The following is a 25662-nucleotide window of genomic DNA, read 5'->3' as shown; positions in this document are numbered from 1 at the left end:
TGAACGTGTGCCAGCACTGGCGAATGCAGTGACCAACATTCTCCGAATTTCTGTAAAGCAGTCTGTTCTTCTGTTGCCTTGGATAATGTATGAATGCTTGCAGTGACTTTTACCTACTCATCTATTATGGGTGACATTTGCTTGCTTTGTTGTGTGCAAGATAGATAAAGGACACAGAATGGACTTAAGGAGATGGTTACAAATTGAACTGTGATTTGAATATAACAGGGACCTATTGAGCCGATATGCCTCAAGGGCTTATATATGCCAAATGATAATCCCTAACCTGTGATATCTTTTCATGTTTCTTTGTCAAATCAGCATTCATGCTTTTAGGGCCTCTATTTCACACAGCACTGGGCAAACAGATCTGTCTTAATGTTTGTCTGTTGCCTAACCATTTATCAGCGATCGGTAAGTGCACTGGCAGCTGGGACATTTTCGGCCATGTGTGTGTGTTTTAAAGCACGTTCAAAAAGAAAATGCATGCACTAATATGGTTCAAGCATGCACACACATTTTAGACTGTTTTGTATTTCTAAACCCAGTGACCTGGTCGAATAGGCATTTTAGGGCAATTGAACATTGTACCTTCCCTCTCTTCCTCTTTGCGGTTGTAGCACAGCAGCCCCAGCTGTCCTCACGGGGGCAGGACGTGTTAAGACAAACCCGAACTGAGTGCAGAAGAGAGTAAAAGTAGTACAGCCAGGCGCTGATATGTCATTTGAGCTCCAGGAAAGGAAGGGGCAAACTTGAGACAGGACTGTGAGCTCGGAGAGCTTTTTAAAGAAATCAGCGGAGATCCTTGAGAGGGGTGTGCTCGTGGGTGCATGTGTCAGTGTGTGGGTGCATACGTGTGTTTGGGTGAAACTGTAAGAACTTTCTGAAAGGCGTTACTTTCACTAAGTGATTCATCTGCTGCCGGACTGTCATCAGGTGGTAAGTTTTGGAGATATTTTTTGAGGATTTTAATAATTTACATATGCACTGTACATAAATTCATACAGGCTGAAAATATCTTATATATATATATATAATATAGATTTACATAGGTTATTAATATAGATTTATGCCTATTTAACGTGCACAATATTGTAATGACATGCAGCAGTGTATTCACTCATTGCATTATGAATTAATGTGTTTTACTAGCCTACTGTATGAAATAGACTGTGTTGTAACTATGCTTCAGAGTTGCATGTCAAGTTATGCATGATAAAGACTGAGCAGCCCAGAGGCTACAGCGCAAAGGTAGAGAGTCATGCATGCTAACTTTCTCAGAATTTTTATAGGTTGTAAGTAGATGCATTGTAAAGCTAATGCCCAGTTATTTGGTAAAATGCATCAGAGCATCCAAAATGTTTAATTAAATATCTATTTATTTTATAGCATTAGTAATACAATGTAATACAAAAGTAATTTTATGGGTGCTTTTTAGAAAAGTGTTGGTCTACATACAACATAATTTACAAATGAAGAGTTTCGTTGCAAAACGAGATAAATCCATTTTTTTAAATTTTTGTCAAAACATGTTTATTATTATGTTATCATGTTATTATTTTGTTTTATGGTGCTACTTAGCTGTATTTTTTTAATTATGAAGGTTTAAATCAAAACAAACCAACTGCAGTTGAATTGAAATTAATTGGAATGCACAACCAAAAAACGTGATTTCTGAACAATTAACAAAACGGTGGATATCTCGTTTTGCAACGAAACTCTTCAAGTTTTTAAATAAGAATTTGTGACAATAAATCAGAGGGATTATATTAATTTGTGTATTTTACATTTGTTTATATCAGCATTAAATAAGCTTTATATAATCCTACTGCAGAACGTTAGCAGAGAATCCTCATTATGGATTTGTACTCCATTGATGTTTGCAAAAGTAAACCGCAATCGTAACTCTTTATAATTCCATGAAAGTGTCTTAGCCAATAAACCTTGTGCCAAGTACATGTCAAAATGAAACGTAAAGTTTTATCTCGATATTATGTAATATTGCCGAGGGCGTTTGCAGTATTCTTTAAGTGGCAATACTTAAACATGCTTAAACTGGAGGCAAGTGAGAACAAAAGCCAAATATATTATTAGATAATACAGTGGTTCTTCATAACTATTCTGCATGCAACAGCTCCAATTTGGTGCTCAATACTATCAGGTCTTTCAGTACATTTAGCATTTTTTGTAATTATAGGCAAACATCCAAATGTAGTTTATTCTTAAAAATAAAGGTGCTTCATGAATCATTTTTTTGCAATATGGGTTCATAAAGAACTTTAAACATCCGAAGAACCTTTATGTTTGTTTGTGGTGATAAAGGTCCTTTAGATTTTAAAAAGGTATAAGGAAATGGTTCTTTAAAGAATTTGACCTAATGGTTCTTAAAGGAACCAAAAATGATACCTTTATGGCATTTGCTGTTAGGAACCTTTAAAGCACCTTAATTTTTAGAAGTGTAGTGAGTGTAATTTTCTTATATTTTGACTAAACATTTTGACTAATCATTGACTATACAGTTATTTGTGAAAGTTATAGTTATAAATAATCAAAGCTTAAGGGAATATTCCATGTTCTTAAATAAAAATCCAGATAATTTACTCACCACAATGTCATCCAAAATGTTGATGTCTTTCTTTGTTCAGTCGAAAAGAAATTATGTTTTTTGGGGAAAACATTGCGGGATTTTTCTAATTTTAATGGACTTTAATAGACACCAACATTTGCTTGACTCAACACTTAACAGTTTTTTTAAACGGAGTTTCAAAGGACTATAAACAATCCCAAACGAGGCATAAGGGTCTTATCTAGCAAAACGATTGTCATTTTTGACAAGAAAAATAACAAATATACACTTTTAAAGCACAACTTTTCGTCTAGGTCCGGTCCAGCGCGACCTAACGTAAATGCGTAGTGACGTAGGGAGGTCACGTGTTACATATATAAAATGCACATTTGCGGACCATTGTAAACAATAAACTGACACAAAGACATTAATTAGTATCAGTTGACATACAACAACGTAGGAACGGTCCTCTTTCAACACACTTGTAAACACTGGGGCGGAGTTTCGCGTTCGTCCTCTGTGACCTCTTGACGTCATGACGTATTGCGTGAGGTCATGCTGACGCTTTCAGGACCGGAGGAATATGAGAAGTTGTGCTTTAAAAGTGTATATTTGTTATTTTTCTGTCAAAAATGACAATCGTTTTGCTAGATAAGACCCTTATGCCTCGTTTGGGATTGTTTATAGTCCTTTGAAACTCCGTTGAAAAAAACTGTTAAGTGTTGAGTTAAGTATTAAATGTTGGTGTCTATTGAAGTCCATTAAAATGAGAAAAATCCTGCAATGTTTTCCTCAAAAAACATAATTTCTTCTCGACTGAACAAAGAAAGACATCAACATTTTGGATGGCATTGTGGTGAGTGGATTGTCTGGATTTTTCTTTTAAGAAAATGGAATATTCCTTTAAAAGGAATGTTTTTTTCTGCTGTCCAGTTTGACCAGCTAGATGACATTACCTTGATGAGATATTTAACCTCATACGTAGACATCACATTTTTTTGTTGTTTACAGCATAATTCTTAATTCTGTGTAACTAGAACCTGTTGTACACAAAACTGGACAATTACACTGGTTCATATTCAAAGAAAAATATTTGGATATATTTATTGGTTGTTCCTAAGCCCAAATAGTTGGAAGAAATCTGAAAAAGACTAACCAAAACTCGGGTCATAAGAGGTTAAATCAGGAGCAACGTTCATTAGAAAACTAAATTAAGTTAGCAAAAGACATAGTGCCCATGCACCACTTGCCAAATACAGCAAGTGACATTTTCTAATAATGAGCTCGGTGCAACTTATGACAATATACAACAATACAAACAAAAATATGTGTACTTTGTTTTTTTAAACATAACTATCTTGGCTACAGGAAGAATGTTGGAAAATTGCCTAACATTCGGCCGCTCCCTTGTGAGGAGGAAAATTGTGAACGAAGACAGTCTGGAGGAGTCCAAGCTGTGTCGTTGCCTCTCCACTGTGGATCTCATTGCCCTTGGGGTAGGAAGTACACTGGGAGCTGGGGTCTATGTGCTCGCTGGTGAGGTGGCCAAAGGCAACTCTGGCCCCAGTATCGTGGTGTCCTTCCTCATCGCTGCTCTGGCATCTGTGATGGCCGGCCTTTGCTATGCAGAGTTTGGTGCCCGTGTACCAAAGACGGGCTCGGCCTATCTGTACAGTTATGTGACCGTAGGGGAGCTCTGGGCCTTCATCACAGGATGGAATCTCATTCTGTCATATGTAATAGGGAATCATTTATCGATATAGGTCATCATTATTAATCACTAAAGATTGGTAGTTACAGTACATAAGTTGCACAGATACGTATAGTAGAATGTCTAAAGTGGATACTTAATTGAAATTAAGTGTTTCCATTATTTACACAATATTGTTACAATATAAACTGATATTTCATTGGAACAGGGACTTCTAGTGTGGCTCGTGCCTGGAGTGGGACGTTTGATGAGCTCATAGGGGGCCACATTGAGAAGTTCTGCAAAACATACTTCAAAATGAGTTTTCCCGGCCTTGCTGAGTACCCTGATTTCTTTGCAGTCTGCCTGATCTTACTCTTATCAGGTAAATATCAAAATCTGGCAGTAAGTTTGTAACACTAAAAATGACAAGCAAATGTACTAAGTGGTATTGACTTCAATTCAATGTGCAACAATCGCTCTCATTTGTTTCGCAGGTCTTCTCTCCTTTGGCGTGAAAGAGTCGGCTTGGGTCAACAAAATCTTCACAGCTGTAAATGTGCTCGTGCTAATATTTGTCATTATCTCTGGATTCGTCAAAGGAGACTCAGACAATTGGAATCTATCAGAGGAATCACTCATAAACTTCACCATTGTCACAAGGTGAGGCTTTCATTGTGGTGTGTGATAAAAATGTCTGCTCATAATCATGTGAATTTATATCCAAGATATTATATCATTACAGGAATCTTTCATACACAGCTAATGTTACCAGTGATTACGGTGCGGGGGGGTTTTTACCTTATGGTTTTGGTGGGACTCTGGCAGGTGCAGCCACATGCTTTTATGCCTTTGTAGGATTTGACTGCATTGCAACCACAGGTATTCAAACATGCATTTTATACTATTAAAATATCTAGATATACACAAACTTTTATTACTAAAACATTTAAACATTAATGTATATAACTGTATCAATTCTGTTACGATTTACTCACCATGTTGTTATAAACCGTTAAGATTTTAAGGAGAAATTCTTGATTTACTGCCACACAAAGCCATCACAGTGAAATAGGCAAAGTGCAGTAAACTCTCAAACGGAGAAAAATGCTCTTTACACCAACCAGTCAAACATGTAACTATAATTTTGACACGCTCGTTTCTCTGAAATGGGAGGAAACTTTGTCACAAGACAAAACAGATGTCACAAAGCACATTTCAAGCCTTAACTCAATTTTGGCCAAATGTGTAGTTACTGCGCTTTGCAGAATAAATGTATTTTTTTAATCTTAATAATTTCTTATTTTAATCAGGTGAAGAGGTGAAAAACCCCCAGAGGGCGATTCCCATTGGTATAGTGGTCTCACTGCTGGTGTGTTTCCTTGCCTACTTTGGTGTCTCTGCGGCTCTCACCCTCATGATGCCCTATTACCTGTTGGATGAGAAGAGTCCTCTGCCTGTGGCTTTTCAATATGTGGGCTGGGAACCTGCAAAATATGTAGTGGCTGGTGGTTCACTTTGCGCTCTATCAACCAGGTAAACAGTCTTTTTTGCTCGGCTGGTCAATAGTAAAATTATGATCATTAAGTATAATCAAAAAGTATAATCATTCTGTCTTTCTTTTTGGTTGTGTTAATTCTGTTAATTTATAGATATTTTATGTTTTGGGTTTGTGGTGGATATTCTTATGCTTGCTACTGTATGCATCTCTAATGATACTTTGTTTGAAAGAGAGATGTGTATTTAAATATATTTACAAGTTTGTACGGGCTCTCTTTATGATGGGGACACACCTAACAAACTGCTGAAACATTCTTAGATTGGATTCAACACACATAAGGAGTGTTTCTTGCATAAATTATTTATTATCTGTGATGATTAAACAAAGACTGAGCACAACTGTAAAAGACATGATCAGTTATTATGATGAAATTACAATTATAATCATTAGGTGTGTCCCCAGCTAAAGTCTTTGTGGCATGTGTGTTTTTTCCTGGTGAATGAAATCAGTGAAGCAATAGTGTGACATTAGTGCCAAAAATATTTGTTAAGATCATAAATCTTACTTACTTGCATTATAATATGAATCTAATAAAATATACCGCATATCACAGTTTGTTCTTGTGCAATATTCACAGGAAAAAATGATGTATTTGTGCATCTGGTCCCATTTGCTTCATTTAAACGTGCTGTATAACACGCTTATCACACTGTTTCGATTTTTTGAAGTCAACATGAAACCCTGTGCACAAAACTGATCATATTGTTAAATATTCCCAACCAAAGCAGGATATCAGACAACTGAAAGGGCTTCCCCCTTAAAATCGAAAGTAGGGGCACAAGGAAAAGTTATGTTTCTGACTTATGCACATTGTAAAAAGTAAAAAGTTGGATCAACTTTTTAAACAAAAAGAAAAAAAAACAACAAAACAAAATCTTCAATTGTTAACACTTTAAAAATTAAGTTTATTCAACAATTTTTTTAAAGTAAAGTGAAACTAAAGTAAAAATTTAAGTTTACTAAGACATATTTTTAAAGTGTTTTTAAGTATCAAACAATTTAATTTAAAATTTCCAAAAGAAGATATTTGCGTTTCACTGTAAAAAAAAGTTAAAACAACTTGGCTTTGCAAGTCAATTCAACCTACTATTTTAAGTTTTGACCTTTTGACCTGTGATAAATTGACATAACTTATAATTGTTTAAGGTAGTGATGTGAGCAGTTGGCCACATCCAATGAAATGAATGGGTCTCTATGGCCTTCTGCTGTCAAAATGAATTATAACTGTAATTCTTTATGTTTGTTTTCTAACCAGCAGATGGCCAAATTCAACACATAACATCTAGATCAATATCTGAAAACAAATTTAGATCATAACTTATGGGAATTTTTCATAAAAAAATTATATTTTACATGCAAGCTTATGGTGTAGTTGAGAAATTTAGAGGTAAACAAAAGTACTTCATCTCCCAAAACACAGCATTAATGTATAGATAGGAGGTAAACAACAACAACAAAATATATATATATTATTTGTATCATTAAAATGTATATATTTTTTGTAATCACTCTATCAATTTCTGGGGTCATTTTGACCCCCACAGACCCTTAATGTAAAAAGGAAAATCAGGGCTTATGAGGGTTAAGTGCATTATAGTCTTAAAAATACAGGTGTTTAAAAGTTTCTTTACAGCGATGCCACAGAATAACTATTCAGTCAAAGGTTTGTAAATGAACCATTTCTTTCATACCTTTTTTATAATGTAAACAACCTTTTTAAACATCAAATAACATAAAACAGAAATGTTCTTCAGATGTTAAAGGCTCTTTATGGACCCATTCAGCCAAAAATGGTTCTTCTATGGCATTGTTAAGCGCCTTTATTTTTTAAGAGCATCATGTTGACTTTAAAAAACAAGAAAAGTGTGTTGTTTGTGAAGTGTTTGGGATCAGATTTGAAGCATGTACTTAATTGACCTGTTGCTTCTGCTGATGTCTTTGCTTTACATGTAGTCTGCTGGGATCCATTTTCCCAATGCCGCGTGTAATCTATGCTATGGCACAGGATGGGGTGCTTTTCAAAGTGTTAGCCCAAATCAGTCCTAAGACGATGACCCCACTTATTGCCACAATGTCTTCCGGTGTAGTTGCAGGTGAGAGTTGGCGGCATTGTTAGCGTGCAAACTTGACAGTGTGTACCACCAGGCAAATGTGAAAAAGAATGCGATCTAAAATTATTATTGGAACATACACAAAACTAATGATCTCTTACAGGACAGGAATAGTTCAAGCAAAAATAAATATTTTTTGTTTTCACCATTTTTACTCACCAGTTTACATCAATTTTACATCATGCATCTGGCAGATGTTTTAATCTAAAGAAACTTGCAGTGTATACACATGTTTTTGTCAGTATGTGGATGACCTCAAATGACCTTTGCGAGCCTGCTACCACAATACGCACAACCGGCGCAACGTCATAGAATGTCTCTGAACAGGTTCACGCCCACTTTTGGGGGAAAACGGATTAGACCTTCCATTGACTTCCATTCGGGGTGGCGGAACAGGGCAACGTTCGTGCACAGCCGGCAGGCGTAAATAACTTATGAAATCACTCAGATTAAACATGTTGAGTAATTATCTGTCCACCCTGCCTGCCATAGAGCGCAAAAGATACATTAACACATTTAATTTGGTCAATATAAAAACATGTCCCTTTCATTCTCCCAGCATCAACGTATCTTTCGCGCTCTGTGGCGGGCGGGGTGGACGGATGATTGCTCGACATGTTTGATCTGAGTGGTTTCATGGGTTGTTTACGCCTTCCGGCTTTGTGGAGGCGTTGCTTTGTTCCGCTATTTTGATGGAGGTCAATGGAGGGTCTGGTTTTGTTCCCCCAAAAAGGGGCAGGGACGAAATTTACAGTCAAGTTCCCGGATGTGCCGGTAGTCCGTATGCTCTACTCGCTCTCATGTTGTTACAAACCTGTATGATAGATGTACTGTATATGGTGTTTGGTGTCAGTAACATCAAATTTTTTCAAATTGTCTCATACAGAAGACTCGTAGGGTGTATATAAAACTATTATAATATTCCACCCCAATACTTAACAGGTTTAATACAGTTTAAAATTGCAGTTTCAAAGGACTCTGTGACTGTGAGTAAATTATCTAGATTTTTTTTTTTAAGAAAATGGATTAATCCTTTAAATTTAAATAAGTGCATTCTCAAAAGAAAGGTACAAAAGTTGTCACTGGGATGGTACGTTTTAAAAAGGCTCTAATATGTACAATTTTGGTATAGATATGTACCTTTGAGGTACCAATATGCACCTTTTACTGTAGGTTCAAAAGTATACCTCTTGAAAAGGTACTGCCCCTGTGATAACTTTTGTACCTTCTTGTACCTTCAAAAATATCTTGATCCCTCAAAAATAAAACTTAGTACAGTTACTTAAGTACCTACTGTATTTAACAGCTTTGGGAAGGAGTGCTTTCAAAAAGTCTTATGGGTTTGGAACAACAAAGCGGTGATTATTTTTTGACAGAATATTTGGGTGAACTATTCCTTAAAACAATTCAAACACTAGTGAGCCAGCAAAGTGGCTGCACTTGGCTAATATTTGCTGCTTCTTCACAGTTGCCGGTGGTGGTTAATATGTTCTTTTCCTTCCAGAGTTCCAGGTGTTTGAACCATGAACCTTTTTTGTCTTTAGCCTGTTGGGTTCCATGTTCCCTCTCCCACGCATTCTGTTTGCCATGGCACGAGATGGCATACTGTTCCGATTTCTTTCCAAAGTGAGTAAGCGTCAGTCGCCAGTGGCTGCCACTATGGCAGCGGGCACTACAGCGGGTAAGCTAAGTTTGTGTCAGCCTGGTGGAGGTTCAGTGTGCCTGCTAGACAAAATGTTGAATGCGCTATCACTTGTAAGTCGCTTTGGATAAAAATAAATGTAAATGTTTGATAGATGCATGCTGTCGCTGTGGTGGTGGTGCTTAAAATCTATATAATATAACTCCTTATGTGTATTGCATGCAAAAGCGACACTGTATGTACTGTAGAGTGCTCGGGACAGGAACTATAGATCATAGTCGCTTTGCTACAGTATATGTTTGTAAAGTCACATGTCAGGTGCAGATGGCTGATGTACTGACAGCTGTAGGAAGAGATTCTCAGAATCTCAGTGCTGTGGTTATAGACGACTTTGATGCCAGCAGGGGCCTGCATGGTGGATGCTTATGGATTCTTAGTACTTCTAAGGAATGAGAAAGCAGAGGGGAAGCATAGCCAGGGAAGGGTAAGCGGGTAAGATGGATAAGAAACCCCCTGCACGTTAAACATGTTAGGTCTACATCTGAAGCACTTTATGTTTGTTAGTGTACATTGGTTCCGTACTGTGAGGGACGTTTGGGCACCTGTGCAGTGTAAAACCATGGGACACATCTGGAGTTCCTTTCATCAGAAGATACAGATGTTATCAAATCATGTGCTGAGAGTAAAGTCATCCTCTTATCAAGAAATTAGTACTGATTGTTAAAAATGCCTGTCATTTTTTTTACAAAGTCCTACAGGATACAATATCCTATCATGCAGTATATATACAGTACTTTCTCTGTGTTAGCTAGTTTCTATATAATCTGATACATTGCACATATGCAAGTTTCATACACAGTATACTTGTTTTTTGATACATTTTTAGTCTTAATTTATGCAATAAAATGTAAACAAATGGAATGATAAGATGTGCATGTCCTGTTGGTCCATAATAGCCCAAAAGGTATTTGAATACTTCAGTTTCAGTTATATTGTAATACATTCCATTCCATAAAAAAGACCAGAATAAGTGCAGTGTAAAACTGTATTAAACATATATTATAAACTAAATATACATATAAACAATCATATCATCAAAATCTAATATTTTTTAAAAATTGAAATGACTAAGACACCCAGCACTCTAAAAAGTGCTGGGTTGTTTTTAACCCAAGACTGGGTTAATATTAGACAAACACAGCGCTGGGTTAAAAATGACCCGATGATCCTGATTTGACCCAGCCCTGGTTTAAAAACAACCCAGCACTTTTTCAGACGGGGACAGTTAATTTTAGTAAAATTTGATTGCATGGTATCTGGTTATGTTATTCATGTTATCTGTGCAATGAAACAAATTACTGCACTTAACCAATGCATTAAATGTGGCTTTAGTGTTCAGATACGTTTGGGGCCACTATATGCAAAATATTTCACTTATGCAAACATTTTCTGTATATGTGATGTAATTTGTGCTGCCTTATTTTGTCATTTGCATTAGAGTTTTAAGCAAATGATCCAACTTCAGTGTCTGAAGGGCTCTTCATTTGGACTGTATAATGGATTTATTTGAAAAGTGTATCCTTTGTACACATAAACAGATGTGACTTTGTCACAAAATTAACATATTAACAGATTCTGTGAATGGATCATTATCCTGTCTTCCACTAAATAAATTCCGAAAACAGTTTAGACCTCTCCAGTATATAAATCACATTTGATCATATAAATATACATTTTATATACTTTTCTTGATTTATTTTACATGTGAGTGTATTATTTGGTCTTTATCAAGCACCCTTCAAATATCTGTAATTTTTTAGCCCTTCCGCTTTCATTTGATTGTTATGCATGTATTTTTCGATGGCTAAAAAGCTGTTTCTCTGCATGATCAGCTTTTCTTTTCATTCCAACAGCAATCATGGCCTTCCTGTTTGACTTGAAAGCACTGGTGGAGATGATGTCTATTGGAACTTTGCTGGCATATTCTTTAGTAGCTGCCTGTGTTCTCATCCTCAGGTTAGTAAACACAGCTTTCCTTTTGTCAGTGCCATTTCGAATATTGATTTTTAATATTACTGTAAAATGTCACATATATGTAATAATTCTGAAAAGTGAATGAATTTTTTTTAACCACGATTGGCAGCAAAATTTCGTTCAGTTTTAGATTAACTTTTTTTTTTATTTTCAAAATCAGTTTTTTTTGTTAGAATTTAAAATACATTTTCAATTCTGATTTATTGTTTTCCTGAATATACGGCAAGCATTCCTGTGTATTATTTTGTGTATTAATCACCTGCCATCTAGTGGTCATGTGTCAACTTTAGCATTGAATGTTAAAGGGATAGTTCACCCAAGGATGAAAACTCTGTGGCTGTTTACACTTGGTATAAGATGTGTTTTCGTTGATCGGATCACAAGTGGACGACGCTAAAGACAGGTGTAAACCAGTGGCGGCTGGTGACTGCTCATCCGAGGGGCGCTAATTCAAAATAAGCGTTCGGAGTGTCATGTGTGTTGCCTGCGTTTTTAAAATATGTGTTTGTTGCGTCATGTGAACCATGTGCATCACGTGTTTTGTCAAAATAAGTGCCTGCTACACATGCGTCAAAATTGTTTATGATAAAAGAGACGCTCACATTCACAAAATACACGCAAGACACTCCTGTAACAGTAAATTCTGATTACGCATGAAATTATGTGAGTATCTGGCAAAGTGAGCATTTCTTTTATCATAAACCCTTTAGACGCTTCTGCAGCAGGCACTAATTTTTGCAAGACACGTGATGCACACAAGATCTCTTGACGCGCAGAACACATATTTTGAAAAAAGGAACCACACACATGATGGGCTACATACATGTTGTGACGAACTTCGCATCATGTGCCCCCAAAAAAAGAAGTCACCGGCTGCCACTGGTGTAAACGGTGTTTAAAACGTTTTAAGCTCATCCACTTTTGACCACTTTCAACCACATTCAGAGGTAGTAAAAAACCATTTTGATCGGATTGCTTTTGAAGTGTAAATGCACATATGGTCGAATGTGTCCGAACCGCCTTGCTCTCCGCCTATTTGTCTAATCTGTGGTACTGAGCACAATGTTTTACGTTTTTTTCTGACTTGAAGCGCAATCTTTAGGCTGTCATTGATAAAACTAAAGCGGCTGATCTCCGCGTATTTCGTTATTTTGCTAGCGCGTGAAAGTTGCGCGATTTTATTTCATCAATTGCGCTGAAAAATCAGAGAAAGCTCAAACATATACATGTACAAAACACTGTGCAGCATGTTTACTTACAACACAAGCAGCGGACTCTGACATAATATTAGTTTGCGTCCATTTAAACCCGTCATTACCCCGCTCGCATTTAAATGACAGCGGAGAGACTTGCCCACAGTCTCCAAAGACCACCCCCTCAAAGTCATCAGGACAGAAGCGGTCGAAAATGGACAAAAGAGACGGATTTAAATACCAGGTGTAAACATAATGTGTCTCTCTCGTTCACTTGGGATCCGTACTTAATACCAAATGTAAACACCCCCTCTGTCATCATTTACTCACCCTAATGTTGTTCTAAAATAAGTGAATTTATTCTGTTGAACACAACAGATAAAAATTAGATAAAAATAAACTATCAAAAACTCAGAACAGCATGAGGTTGAGTAAATTATGAGTTTTAATTTTGGGGGAACTATCCCTTTAAGTTGAATTTTAGAGTGTAAATAATATGATGATAATCTCATTGCATTTTAATGAGTAAATATAGTTATAGTTAGTAAATAAATATAGTTAAAATGCATCATTTCCATTGATAATATTCATTGATTGATCCATTTTTATTCTAATACACACATTTAACATGCCAGATATCAGCCGGATGCTGCGTTTGAGAGGTCCAGAATCAACGAAGAAAAGGAAGCAATGGGTGAATCTGAACTGACTGAATCTGAGTCTCATCTCAACATGTTGAAGGATGGAGAAATAACCCTACACTCACTGTTCAATCCACCACAACTGCCCACAGAACAGACCTCCACAGTGGTCAATGTGTCTGTTATTATTATGGGTTAGTATTGCACATCGGCTGACTGATTTTCCAAATGATAGAAGCAGACATCCATTGTCATTCTAAACTGTGTTTTTTTCTTTGCAGTGTTTATTGTGTGTGTTGTAAGCACGCTTAACACATACTATGGACAGGCCATTGCTGCCATGGAGCCTTGGGCCCTGGGGCTGTTAGCAGCATCTTTGTTCATCTTCATTTTGTGCATCCTTTTGGTTTACAGACAACCTCAGACGAGGAAGAAAGTTTCTTTTATGGTATGTAAGTTATTTAAAAATATATGTTTAATACGGTGGCCTCGGGGTGCAAAAATAAATTACAATGGTAAATTACTTATTTACAAGTTTTTTTTAAAACAAATTTACACGTTTTTTTTTTACAAATTTACAAGTTTTCTTAACAAATTTACAATGAGTGAACAAATTTACAAGTTTTTTAAACAAATTTACAAGTTTTTTGGCAAATTTACAATGAGTGAACAAATTTACAAGTTTTTTAAACAAATTAACAAGTTTTTTAACAAATTTACAATGAGTGAACAAATTTACGAGTTTTTTAAATAAATTTCCAAGTTTTTTAACAAATTTACAATGAGCGAACAAAATTACAAGTTTTAAAACAAATTTAAGTTTTTACGGAAAGGGTAGGTATACAATACGCTGATGTCGCGCATCCGGGCCTCCGGTGGGAGGAAACCTGGAAGTATAAAATCCTAATCTTTTAAAAATTATTCAGATCATATCATCGAACAAGTTAACGCACCCTTGATTCCTCTGAAGTGTCCTCCTGGGTTGGAGCTTACAGCACCATGTAAACAAACTCACGCTGCCCTGTTTCAGTCTAACCCCCGAAGCGAACGAACAATGCAGTCCTGATTAAAACGTTTGGAGCCCTCTCTCCTGTTGTCTTTAATATAATGAGAAAGTCAGTGAATTATTTTGATAACTGCCATCCAAAACGTGTGCAACTTGGAAAGCTAGCGTTAGCTAACTAAACTATTTCACTTACCTGAAAATAAAGTCCAATATCCCTTTGAGTCACTCGGGAATCGATGAAAGGCTATATATTATCACTCTGTTTCCGTTAATAGGATGTACAGCCTAATACACAACATCGCATTTGCAACTCTCATGAGATTCACAGTGATACTTCCGGGTTTCTTCCCATCGGAGGCTCAGATGCGTGACGTCAGCGTATTGTACCTACCATTTCCGTAAAAAGCGTAAATTTTTTTAAAACTTGTAATTTTGTTTGCTCATTGTAAATTTGTTTAAACACTTGCAAATTTTTTAAAAAACTTGTAAATTTGTTCCTCATTGTGGATTTGTTAAAAAACTTGTACTTTTGTTCGCTCATTGTAGATTTGTTTAAACACTTGTAGATTTGTTAGAACACTTGTACATTTGTTCACTCATTGTAAATTTGTTAAAAATCTTGTAAATTTGTTAAAAAACTTGTAAATTTGTTAAAAAAAAACATGTAAATTTGTTAAAAAAACTTGTACATTTGTTTTTAATTTACCATTGTAATTTATTTTTGCCTTTCCAGGCCACGGTAGTTTTAAGACCCCTGATGAGTTTTAAATCTTATCTTCTAAACAGCTGCAAGAATTTGTAACACATTTTAATAATCCAAATTATTCACATTCTGTACAAATACACCGGACTTAAAAATGTGTGCCATATGTTCGCCTTTAGCTGTAGGTGTATCATGCTCAATACAGCACTGGGTTTTAGAGTAATAGCCTGTATGAAACAACTGTTTGCAAAGCACTCTGTGTCCTGAAGGGTTGATTGTCTGTTATCCTTATCTGACGTGACAAACAGAGTGATACGACCCGAAAGTGTCTCCATTGATTTGTTTATCTACTTTAGTCCGGTTTAATTCATTAGCGAGCAGAGTGCATAATAGCAGATGTTTGAAGCAAAGTGAATTTTCGCTCCAGGTTCCTCTGTTGCCCTTTTTGCCCATCTTGAGTATATTTGTCAATGTGTATCTCATGGTTCAGCTCAGCGGGGACACATGGATCCGCTTCTCCATCTGGATGGCAATAGGTAAGTGCTGTGAGCAAACACACATGCACGCACACACACACAGAGCTTTTGAAGCTATGGATGACTTCTCATAAGCCTTACTATATTTCAGACATTCAAAAATTAAATGATTTGGGAATATTTAAAAAAACTCCTAGCATTTGAAGTTTACATGGTTTACAATAATTAATTTAATTTTTTCATGTAATAAATCCACAGGTTTCATCATCTATTTTGGTTATGGGATGTGGCATAGTGCTGAACGCCAGAGGCATTTACAAAGCTGCGGTGTTGTGTCAGAGAAAAAGAAGCTGACAACAAACAAAGGCATTGAAGACTATCTGATTCAAACAGAGAAGACAAGTCCATGTTAGACTGAAAGAGAGACTTATATTAACAGACTGTTACTCACAGCATTCACCAACCAGCTGACAGACCTCCGGAGCTCTGTGTATACAGCTCTGCCTTTACACTGCCATCATGAACAATATTTTATCACTTTAAACATCTCTCAGTGCTGATGATCTCATACTGTACATGCTGTGATTATATCACATAATATAACAACAGGGGTGGAAAAATGTATCATACTATGATCTGACAATACTGAAACAGGGCCACTTCAAAAATTCATGGAGACTGCTATGAAATTTTAATTAATGGCTCTTCTTGGTTCATCTCATTTGAGATGAAATTTCTTTCAAGGATTGTTTGAAAAAAATATTTACACCCCTTTAAGACATACCTCTGCATATGACTGATATTTGCAAACATGTTTGGTTGAGAAAGGGAACACAGTTCATAAAACATTTTTAAATTTGCCAAGATGCAAAAATATTAGGTACCTAAAAAGTCAAATAAACATATGTGACCCTGGATTACAAAACCAGTCTTAAGTTGCACGGGTATATTTGTAGCAATAGCCAAAAATACATAGTAGGAATCAAAATGATAAATTTTTCTATTATGCCAAAAATCATTGATATTATTTAATGGTCCATTGAAATATTTTGTAAACTTCCTACAATAAATACATCAAAACTTTATTTTTGTGAGTGGATGTAGTTGCTAAGGACTTCATTTGGACAACGTTAAAGGTGATTTATTATTACGGTATTATTATTTGCACCCACAAATTTCAGATTTTCAAATCATCGTATCTCGTCTAAATATTGTCCTATTCTAACAAACCATACATCAATGGAAAGCCCATTTAACTTTTAGATTATGTATAAATCAACTCTTATGACTGGTGTTGTGTTCCAGGGTCACAAATATACTTAGTCCTGGTGTGGGACAAAAGCGTGGTAGTCACATAATTCAATAAATGTAAAACATGAATTAGGTACAGCTTTGAAAAAGCAGTAAGTATTACTGTGACCACCTAGCTTCACACATAACTACTGTTAACTATTCTGTTATTTCATTTCAAGTGTTATTAAGTGTTTACTTCTAAGATTTAGTATTAATTCTATTGACTACATCTTATTTTAGGTGCAAGAGATGCTAAGCTGCTCATACAGAATAACAATACTTGTTTTTTTCTTATTCTAAAAAAACTTTTTATTTTTGCCCTCTACATATTATATGTATCTATAGTTTGTGTCATGTCCTAATGTACGGTATTCACAGGTCAATCTGTTGTTGAACATTACACAAAAAAAAAATGTGTAATGAATGCTTTACATGTTTTCCTTAGGCATGGGCCGGTATGAGATTTTGGAGGTATGATTACCTTAAGTAAAAATACCACGTTTCACAGTACTGCGGTTTTGACATTACAACACTAAAATGTGTTTTTTCAGACAACAACTTTTTTAACTGGACACAATACATTTTAAATTTCTTTCAAAATATATTTTTGTAATATATTATATATTATTATTTTGGTAATATATAATATTTTGTAATTTTGTAATATATATTTTGTAATATATGTTATAATATATTAAAATATATATTATAATTACATGACTTGACATGATTTAATTAATTTTGTGTAAACCCAGCTCATACCTTACAAACTTGACTCTTTAAAACCTCGGTATACCTTGAAACCGGTAACCAGCCCATGCCTAGTTGTCCTATTACCCCTTATTAACTTTATCTACATTCGTTAACTTACAATAGGTTTTAGAAATTTTTTGTGATGAAGTATTCATCTACATAAAATGACTTTAAACTGTTACTCAATAGATTTTTTAGGTATTGCTTACTAAGATATTAAGCATCACTTGTCTGATAATGTAATAGTGTAATGAATGGACTACACCTCAGAATCTGACAATGTTTCCTCAATACGGCAGTGATGAAAAGGTTTGAACTGTCAGTCAGGTTCTCTGTACAAACATTTATATAGTATGTGTTAATATGTCATTAAGACAATGTATATCGTTTTTATGCTTTAGAGGCTTTTGTATAGTGCTTTTACATGTAATGGATGTGTTGAGCTATTGCTCATTATTTCATTATTGCAAGGTCGTTTCATGTAAAGCAATAAAATATTCCTTCCCTTTTTATATTTGTTCTTAACATTTGTATAAATAAATAGACTTTTACACCGGCACAGTACCTCGGTTCATAGATCTGTTATTGGAATCTGTGAAGTGTATTTAACTAATTATTGATTTTATTCACCAGCGTATACACTCTAAAAATGTTGTGTTGGGTCAAAAAGGGACAAACACAACCTTTGGGTTAAAGTAACCCAGAACATGTTTTATATTTGACCCAACAATGGGTTAAAACAACCGAGCAACGTTGAAAATAACCCAGCATTTTTTGGAGTGTACTATCAAGTGAAGGAATATTTGAATTCATGTTTCAAAAGATTTTTCTTACTCTATGTAATGTCCTTTTATAAATCAAGCTGTTGCAAATTATGTTTCAAATGCTCTTTGTGGCAAATATGGTGCATAAAGCAACTGGCATAGAAAAAAAATATTATTTTAGCTTTACGTCAACACCATTTGAGTACAGATAGCTGACTCTGGGCAGTAATGTATAAGCACACGAGAAAACAAAAATCTCCCAATACTAAACTGATGATTTTATTCATGTTGTTGTGTTAACAATAGAGTTTTTGAAAAGAAACTTGAGCTGTGAGGTCTCACAGGTTTTGTCCATTAGATGGCAATAAAGGATTGGGGGATGAGGTTTACAGACTGATGCTAAAGGAGGAGTGTGTAGATGGGTTGGGGAAAATCCCTTTATTTTTCACATAGCAGGTCAAACATTGAGGGTGCATAGACTGTTCTTCAGATCTCTGAGCACCAAGATCACTGCTGTACGTGGTGCAAAAAAGCTTCACTTCAGACACCATGAAGCTCTGGATCTTCTTCACACTGGCACTGCTTTGGCTGGAGGTCCAAAATGGTGAGCAGATGATTCATTGTTGTTCTGCTTGGTTATTTTTGCTTTCAAAATAGTTAAATTATAATCAGTTCCCTTTGCAAGGAAATACAATGAGAGAAACAGATGATATGTAATTTGTGTGGTGTGTCAATGTCAAGACGCTAATAAAAAACAACCAAAATTCCAGAGCAGAAAGAGTAGGAGAGATTCATTCTAGATCCAAGCTTTAATACATTAAGCTTAAACAAAAAAAAGTTTGCCAAATTTTCTTGTGATTTTAAAAATATGATAACACCATTTGCAATTTGAAAATGACCATTTGTGTTGACCTATGATCGTCTTCACAAAATGAAACTTGAAGATTGGCTTGTCCAAATGCCAACAGTGTGCAAAGTTGTGATTTTTGTGGCCATTACATAATTCCCATATTTCCATTCGTTTTATTTATATAGTTTGGATGACTTTACCATCAATCTCACGTGGAGAATACTGTAGCAATAATAAAGAATGAGTAGCTGTGCCCAAACTTTTCCGTTTTGTTTTGTGTTCCTTCAGACCATATGCAATGTCACAAATAAGTTTAAATGAATTTAGATTCAGTGAACACGAACAGAGGTTTTGGCCAATTTTAAGCATTTTTGCACAGAGAACAAGAACGGCATATTTCCTGCATTTTTGTTTGTACAGCTGTGAGCTGAATGTGTATGAAGCTGCTTTCCAGATGAGAGAACCACTCGCACCTCTCTATTTCTCTCTCTCTCTCTCTCTCTCTCTCTCTCTCTCTCTTTCTCTCAGAGATCAAACAAGTTATAAAGTAGCACAACCAAAAAGTAAAAACCTCTGTCTCTGTTTATATGTTCTTTTACCACAGGGCTGTTGAATGCTTCATTCTGATTGGTTGACAAATGCTGTAAGCGTGTGCATTATTTTTAGTAGGCTCTTAAACGTACACCTATGAAGTAGTTCCGGGTCTGTTGACCGCATTACAGCTCCATATCACTACACCAAGTTTTTTAACAAATAAAGCATCAATATGTGTGTGGTAGCAAAATCAATAAATTAAATATTAAATAAGTAATATAATTAAAAAAAGAAAATGAATACACTGTAGGGGTGCACCAATATATCACCGATGATGCTTGCTATGCTTGGATTATGGTGAAATGGCACTACATCCAAAAGCCAGATGGCGCTCTCGTGCAGAAACTCAATATGCCGCGCAGAATAAGAACCATTCACACGCAGCTCCAGGATATGTCTTAAGCATAATTTATGCTGTTCTTCAAACCTTTTCATGTATTTTCATGATAACAAAGAATATGTATAATGATTATGTTTGACAAGTGTTGCTTTTTCAAATGCATGTTTTAAACGACTCAAATTAACAGTAATTTCAGATAGATAAGGACTTACTGATCAAAAGCCGTTGTACACGAAATAGCTTTGCATAATATCGGCAGTGCGATTCAGAATAGTTATCGGCCACGTATTATTAGTGTATATCTGCATTTATCTTCGCATCTCTAGAATACAGTAAATAACCATCTATGCTTGTTTGTGTGTGTTTTTTTGTGTGCTTTTTTCCTGAATATACAAAGCTAGAACAAATGAATTCATAAATACTGAAGAAAAAAAACATAAATATTGATAGACAAAACTTGTTCACATTGTTCTCTCTCTCTCTCTCTCTCACACAAGCTGTAAAATGACATTTCAGAATTAGCAATGGAGGCTTTTTGAGATGCGTAAGAAATAAGTCCTACTCACCATACACTGTAAAAAATACTTTGCTGCCTTAAATTTTTTTGTTGAATCAACTCGGATTTACAAGTCATTTCAACTTACTATTATTTTTCTTGACTAGAGATGAGTTTTTATAACTACAGGTGAGTTGTTATAACTTATAAAATTAAGTTGACTTTTCTCAACTATATTTTATAAGTTGTGACAACTTATCTCTGTTGAAATGACTTGTAAATCTGAGTTGATTTAACAAACAATTTTAAGGCAGCAAAGTATTTTTTTACAGTGCATCATTTTTAGGGACAAACATTTGTCAAATATCTTAAAACAACTGAACAATATCACTCAAAACAATGTCTGAACAATGGTGTGGTAACCGTGGTATAAGCAGAATAATTGACTTTGTCTATTTAATTATTTGAAAATAATACAGCAAAATAACTCAATTCAGGGCCGCATTACCACCTAGGGTCGGGTGTGCATTATGTAAGAAATAAATTGACGACGACCTGTTGAATTATTTGAAAATAATGTACCCTCAAGGTTGTTATGCAGCACATCGAATAAGTTTTCGAATAAATTAAATAAATAATGCATTATTTTCTAATATGTCAAAGAACTGGACTGGAGTAATTTATTTGGCTTATACCACAGAAATTGCTAAGACGTTGCTCTGGTGTTTTTTTTAAATAATCAACACCCATGGAACAGTTGTAAACCAATCAGAATAAAGCACTCAACAGACCCGTGGTATAAATTCAAATAATTTTGTGTCCTGTTGTCAAATATTCCTGACTTGATGTAAAATCTGTCAACAAAACAAATAACATGCTGGTGAAACTCAAGCGTGGTTCTGTTCTTGAAGGGAATTCTTCTCCATCTTTAGGTGTGTGCCAGCAACCCAAACGTAAAAAAGTGCCAGGAAGAAATAGGGCGAAGGTTCGATACCCAAAAGTAAAAGAAAAGGAGCCAGGAAGCAAAGGCCCATCTATTCTCACCCAGGTTCTTGATAAAGGACGTTTTCTTCGTTTGGGCGATACCCTTTCATTAAACCCTGGGAAAACTTTGGAACTAAGATGCAAAGGAACTAAGATAGGATGGGCGTATCCCTCTTATCTGGACACTTACAATGATAACCGTCTCAGGTATGCATTCTCACTCACTACATCCTATACTACATACTGTGGAAATAGTATGAATTGTAATACAGTCCAGGTCTAAAACTTGACTTGTGTAATACAGCATCAAGCAGCATGAAAGGTTCGGCCAGTTGATTCTGACGTCGCCCTCTGGTGCTGATACCGGGGAGTTCAGCTGCTGGGTGATCCTGTGTGATGGTAATGATTGTGAAAGGGACTCAGACACCATCTCTACAACTTATATATACTTTACAGGTACAGCATCTCACACAGTTGCCACGACAACAGAACATTAAAGAAAGACACATGCCCTCCAAAATTTTTACAATTTGCATTCTCTCTAGACAAAGATGAGCTGTTTGTTCCCTCCGCCATTCATTTTGAGATCGTCTACCTGCGCCCCAACAAGCCCACCACTGTACCCTGTCGGGTGACCAACCCCAAAATCCAAGTATCTCTGCATAGGGAAGTTCCACCAGAGGAAATCCCAGTGGATGGGACACAAATTTTGTACAATCCTACCAGGGGCTTCATTATTCAGAATCCCGGTCCAGAGCACAAGGGTGCTTATTACTGCAAGGCTAACAGCACCACTAAAACCACCTCGCAAATATCCACCAAGTACCAGCTGCTGTATGTGGAGGGTAAGAGAAGATGGAGGAATGCACTTTGGTGCATGAATAATAGATTGGTGGATGCTAATGAACAAGTTGTTTCTTGTTTTCCTCAGTGCCCAGTGGCCCACCTTTTGCCACTATTCAGGCTTCTTCAGATACAGTGAGTGGGGGAGATGTCTTTAATCTTACATGCACAGTCTTGGGCGAACCAGAGATGAACGTAAGCTTCAGCTGGAGGTTTCCAGGGCAGGCAAGTGTTTGATTCTTTTTTAAGATCTAATTATGAGATTAGGAGCATTTTAAGTCATTGATTTTACATAAATTTCAATCTTTAACATGACCTTACCCCGTCAATGGTCAGAAAAGGTTTCTTTCCTTTTAGTCAAACACCTCTGATCTGTCTCAGTGTATGCTAGCCTGTGACTGAAGTGCTGTACTTTATTGTTAATCCTGACATGTCTGTGTGGTCAGGGTCAAAGGCCAGTGGAGATTCAAGATTATTGGAGGCTGATAAACAGAGGTGTGGGCCACACCACACGCATTTCCCAAAGTGTCTTGATTGTGGATGATGCCGAAACGATCGACTTTGGAAAGTACATCTGCATTGCCAAAAATAAGCATGGGGAGACATTGGTGTCCACATTGGTAAAATCAGATAACTAGCTCTTCAGAAGATAAAATGATGATTATAGATTGACCCGAGCTGGACTCCTTTAGGCCTGATTCACACTGCAGTATGAAAACTATTTTACATATGGCTTGGAAATAAAATGCTTTTTTACGTGAATGTCTCCCAAGAGCTCTTTGTTCATATTACAGGGGTTTCAAACCCATCTGGTGAGCTACCGTCCTGCATTCAAACAAAGTTAAAGAAGCTAATCAAGGTGTCCAGGGTTGCTTGATAACTACAGACAGGTCTGTTGGAGCTGGTTTGAAACTGAAGTCGGCAGGACAGTAGCTCACCAGTAGTTGGGTTGGACACACCAGTTATATTTAACCCAGCGCTGGGTCAAAAAGAAGAAAACGCTATTTAACCCTTGAACTTTTTTTTAAAAAAGTACCTTTTTGTCACTGGAACTGTACCTTTTAAAAGGTCCTTATATGCCATTTAGGTTCATTAACTTATCACACTGTGCGACATGGATTGTTTAAACTTGGGTACATCAAGCATGGCCCTGTCCCAAATGGTGCACGTCATGTAGACTTTCGGTCTCGTGGCCTTAAATTGCGCGTGCTCTCTTAGTCTACGAGTAGGGTGGCCATTCGTGCCAGTTCCGCCGGACACGTCCCGAACATGTTTTCGGGTTCGTTCTCCGGAAGTCGCGTTGCTCGACCGCATACGTCATCGAGGTTCTCACATTTCAGTTAAAATACATTAGAAAATTAAGATTTATTTCTTTTAAGACATACAATCACTGTAGTTTCATTCTTACCTTGAAATGTAACTGTTGCTTTTCTGAAATTAAACCCGAAATATTAAACCTTGATGACGTATGCAGTTGACCAACGCGACTTCCGGAGAACAAACCCGAAAACATGTTAGGGACGTGTCCGGCGGAACTGGCACGAATGGCCACCCTATCTACGAGTCCGCAGGGTGTCGGATCTGTCATTTTTACGCTCCGAAGTGTGCTCATCAGGGCCCCCTTTGCACCCTTGATGCGATCTTCGGTGAAGCCCGCACTGCAGCAGGCTTGCGCACTTTACCAACTCAGAAGTCCTTGCGAAAGAGCAATCAGACGACGAAAGGGAGGAGTTCACACTGATGGGCAACTTCTCTTCCTATTTCCGGCACGAAGTCTGTCCCAAAATACAACTCCAGTGCGCTAAGGGTCCCTAAGGTTTGCACTACATGATGTCATCAAAGTGTGGACTCGGCGGAGGTCCACAAGTCTGAAGTGTGCCATTAGGAACAGGGCCCATGTAGACAGTACGATGATGACACGGAAGCTTCGGCAGCTGCGTCACACATTAGCGCAGCGTCCCCAGCATGCGCTCGTGGTAAACAAATACCAGTAAGCAGGTTGTAGCAGCAAACACACTGTGCGTAGATCATGCTGAATTTCTGACACTGTCAGAAAACTATCGTAGGCTATTTTTGGATGCAAGACCGGGATAATGTCCACCTTTGAACCTCTCTCACTGTACGATATAGGACCACCGATGAAGAGCCACGGCCAAGAACCGTGCAGTGTATCCCAGGCTTTAGAGATACTACCATTTTACTGTAGGTACTTTTTGAAAATTTATTGCCCAATTGACAACTTTTGTACCTTTTTTCTGAGAGTATGGGGGGTCGTATTAAACCATTGTTGGGTCAAGTATAAACCCTATTTCATGTTAATTTAACCCAATAGCTAGTTTCATCCCTTTTAGACCCAATGCTGGGTTGAAAATAACCCATTTTTTTAAAGAGTATAATACAGTGGTGTTAAATAGCCACAAGCACACTCTTTATAATCACATTAACTTTTAACACTCAGAATGGATGGGGTTTGTCTCAAACGGAAATCTCTTTTCTTGAACTACAACAAACACACAGATAGAAGGCAACAGTTTACTTCCTGGGATTGGTGATGTAGACCGACATTATCATAATTCCTCCCACTTCGGACTCACAAACCTGTAAGTTAACTCCTGTTAACAACCAAATCTTTCAAACATGGTAAGGAGCGTCACATTTCCTGTTGACGTCAGAGGTATTCAGGCCAATCACAACGTACAGATTAGATGGCCAATCAGGGACACAGAGCTTTTCAAATCGATGTGTTTCAGGAAGAGTGAGAAATCTGGAGCTACAAAAATGTACGGTATGTGGAAAAATAATGGTTTTTTAACCATAAACCGCATTGTATTACCAAATACACAAAAAAACATTGTTTTTTAGCAATAAAATGAGTGCTCTTTAAGTTATGCATTTCTACACTACCTTGTGCTTGAATCTAATGGATTCCGTATGTGGAATGTGCAGTTGGAGCACAGTGCTTATTTTGGTCGGGTATGACACATTCAAAGCACGTTTCTCCTCTCACAAAAGCCTCTGAGATTATTCTTTTTTTGAACTTTTATCTATTCAAGAACAATTTCACTTTTTAAATGGGGCAGATCCAGCATTCAACAACAGCAACATAATGCACAAATAAACCG

General features: G+C 36.6%; 2 protein-coding genes across 2 annotated transcripts; both read left to right on the top strand.

The window, feature by feature from the left end:
- Positions 1-105: 105 nt before the first annotated feature.
- On the top strand, positions 106-18233 carry slc7a2 (solute carrier family 7 member 2). The gene is made up of 12 exons (XM_073854182.1): positions 106-939; positions 3935-4312; positions 4489-4641; positions 4754-4919; positions 5002-5138; positions 5570-5792; positions 9473-9609; positions 11484-11586; positions 13433-13632; positions 13720-13886; positions 15575-15683; positions 15882-18233. Exons 2-12 carry the CDS (start codon positions 3940-3942, stop codon positions 16034-16036), a joined length of 1923 nt encoding a protein of 640 aa, XP_073710283.1. The 5' UTR covers positions 106-939; positions 3935-3939; the 3' UTR covers positions 16037-18233.
- Positions 18234-18850: 617 nt separating this feature from the next.
- On the top strand, positions 18851-23302 carry pdgfrl (platelet-derived growth factor receptor-like). The gene is made up of 6 exons (XM_055177442.2): positions 18851-19037; positions 21646-21904; positions 22002-22153; positions 22243-22542; positions 22629-22765; positions 22987-23302. The coding sequence occupies exons 1-6, from the start codon at positions 18983-18985 to the stop codon at positions 23176-23178; spliced, it is 1095 nt and encodes a 364-aa protein (XP_055033417.2). The 5' UTR covers positions 18851-18982; the 3' UTR covers positions 23179-23302.
- Positions 23303-25662: the final 2360 nt, after the last annotated feature.

Source organism: Misgurnus anguillicaudatus, chromosome 16, assembly GCF_027580225.2.
Source record: "Misgurnus anguillicaudatus chromosome 16, ASM2758022v2, whole genome shotgun sequence".
NCBI classification, from domain to species: domain Eukaryota; kingdom Metazoa; phylum Chordata; class Actinopteri; order Cypriniformes; family Cobitidae; genus Misgurnus; species Misgurnus anguillicaudatus.
The sequence above is the reverse complement of the archived record's forward strand: the minus strand, read 5'-3'. Positions and strand labels throughout refer to the sequence as shown.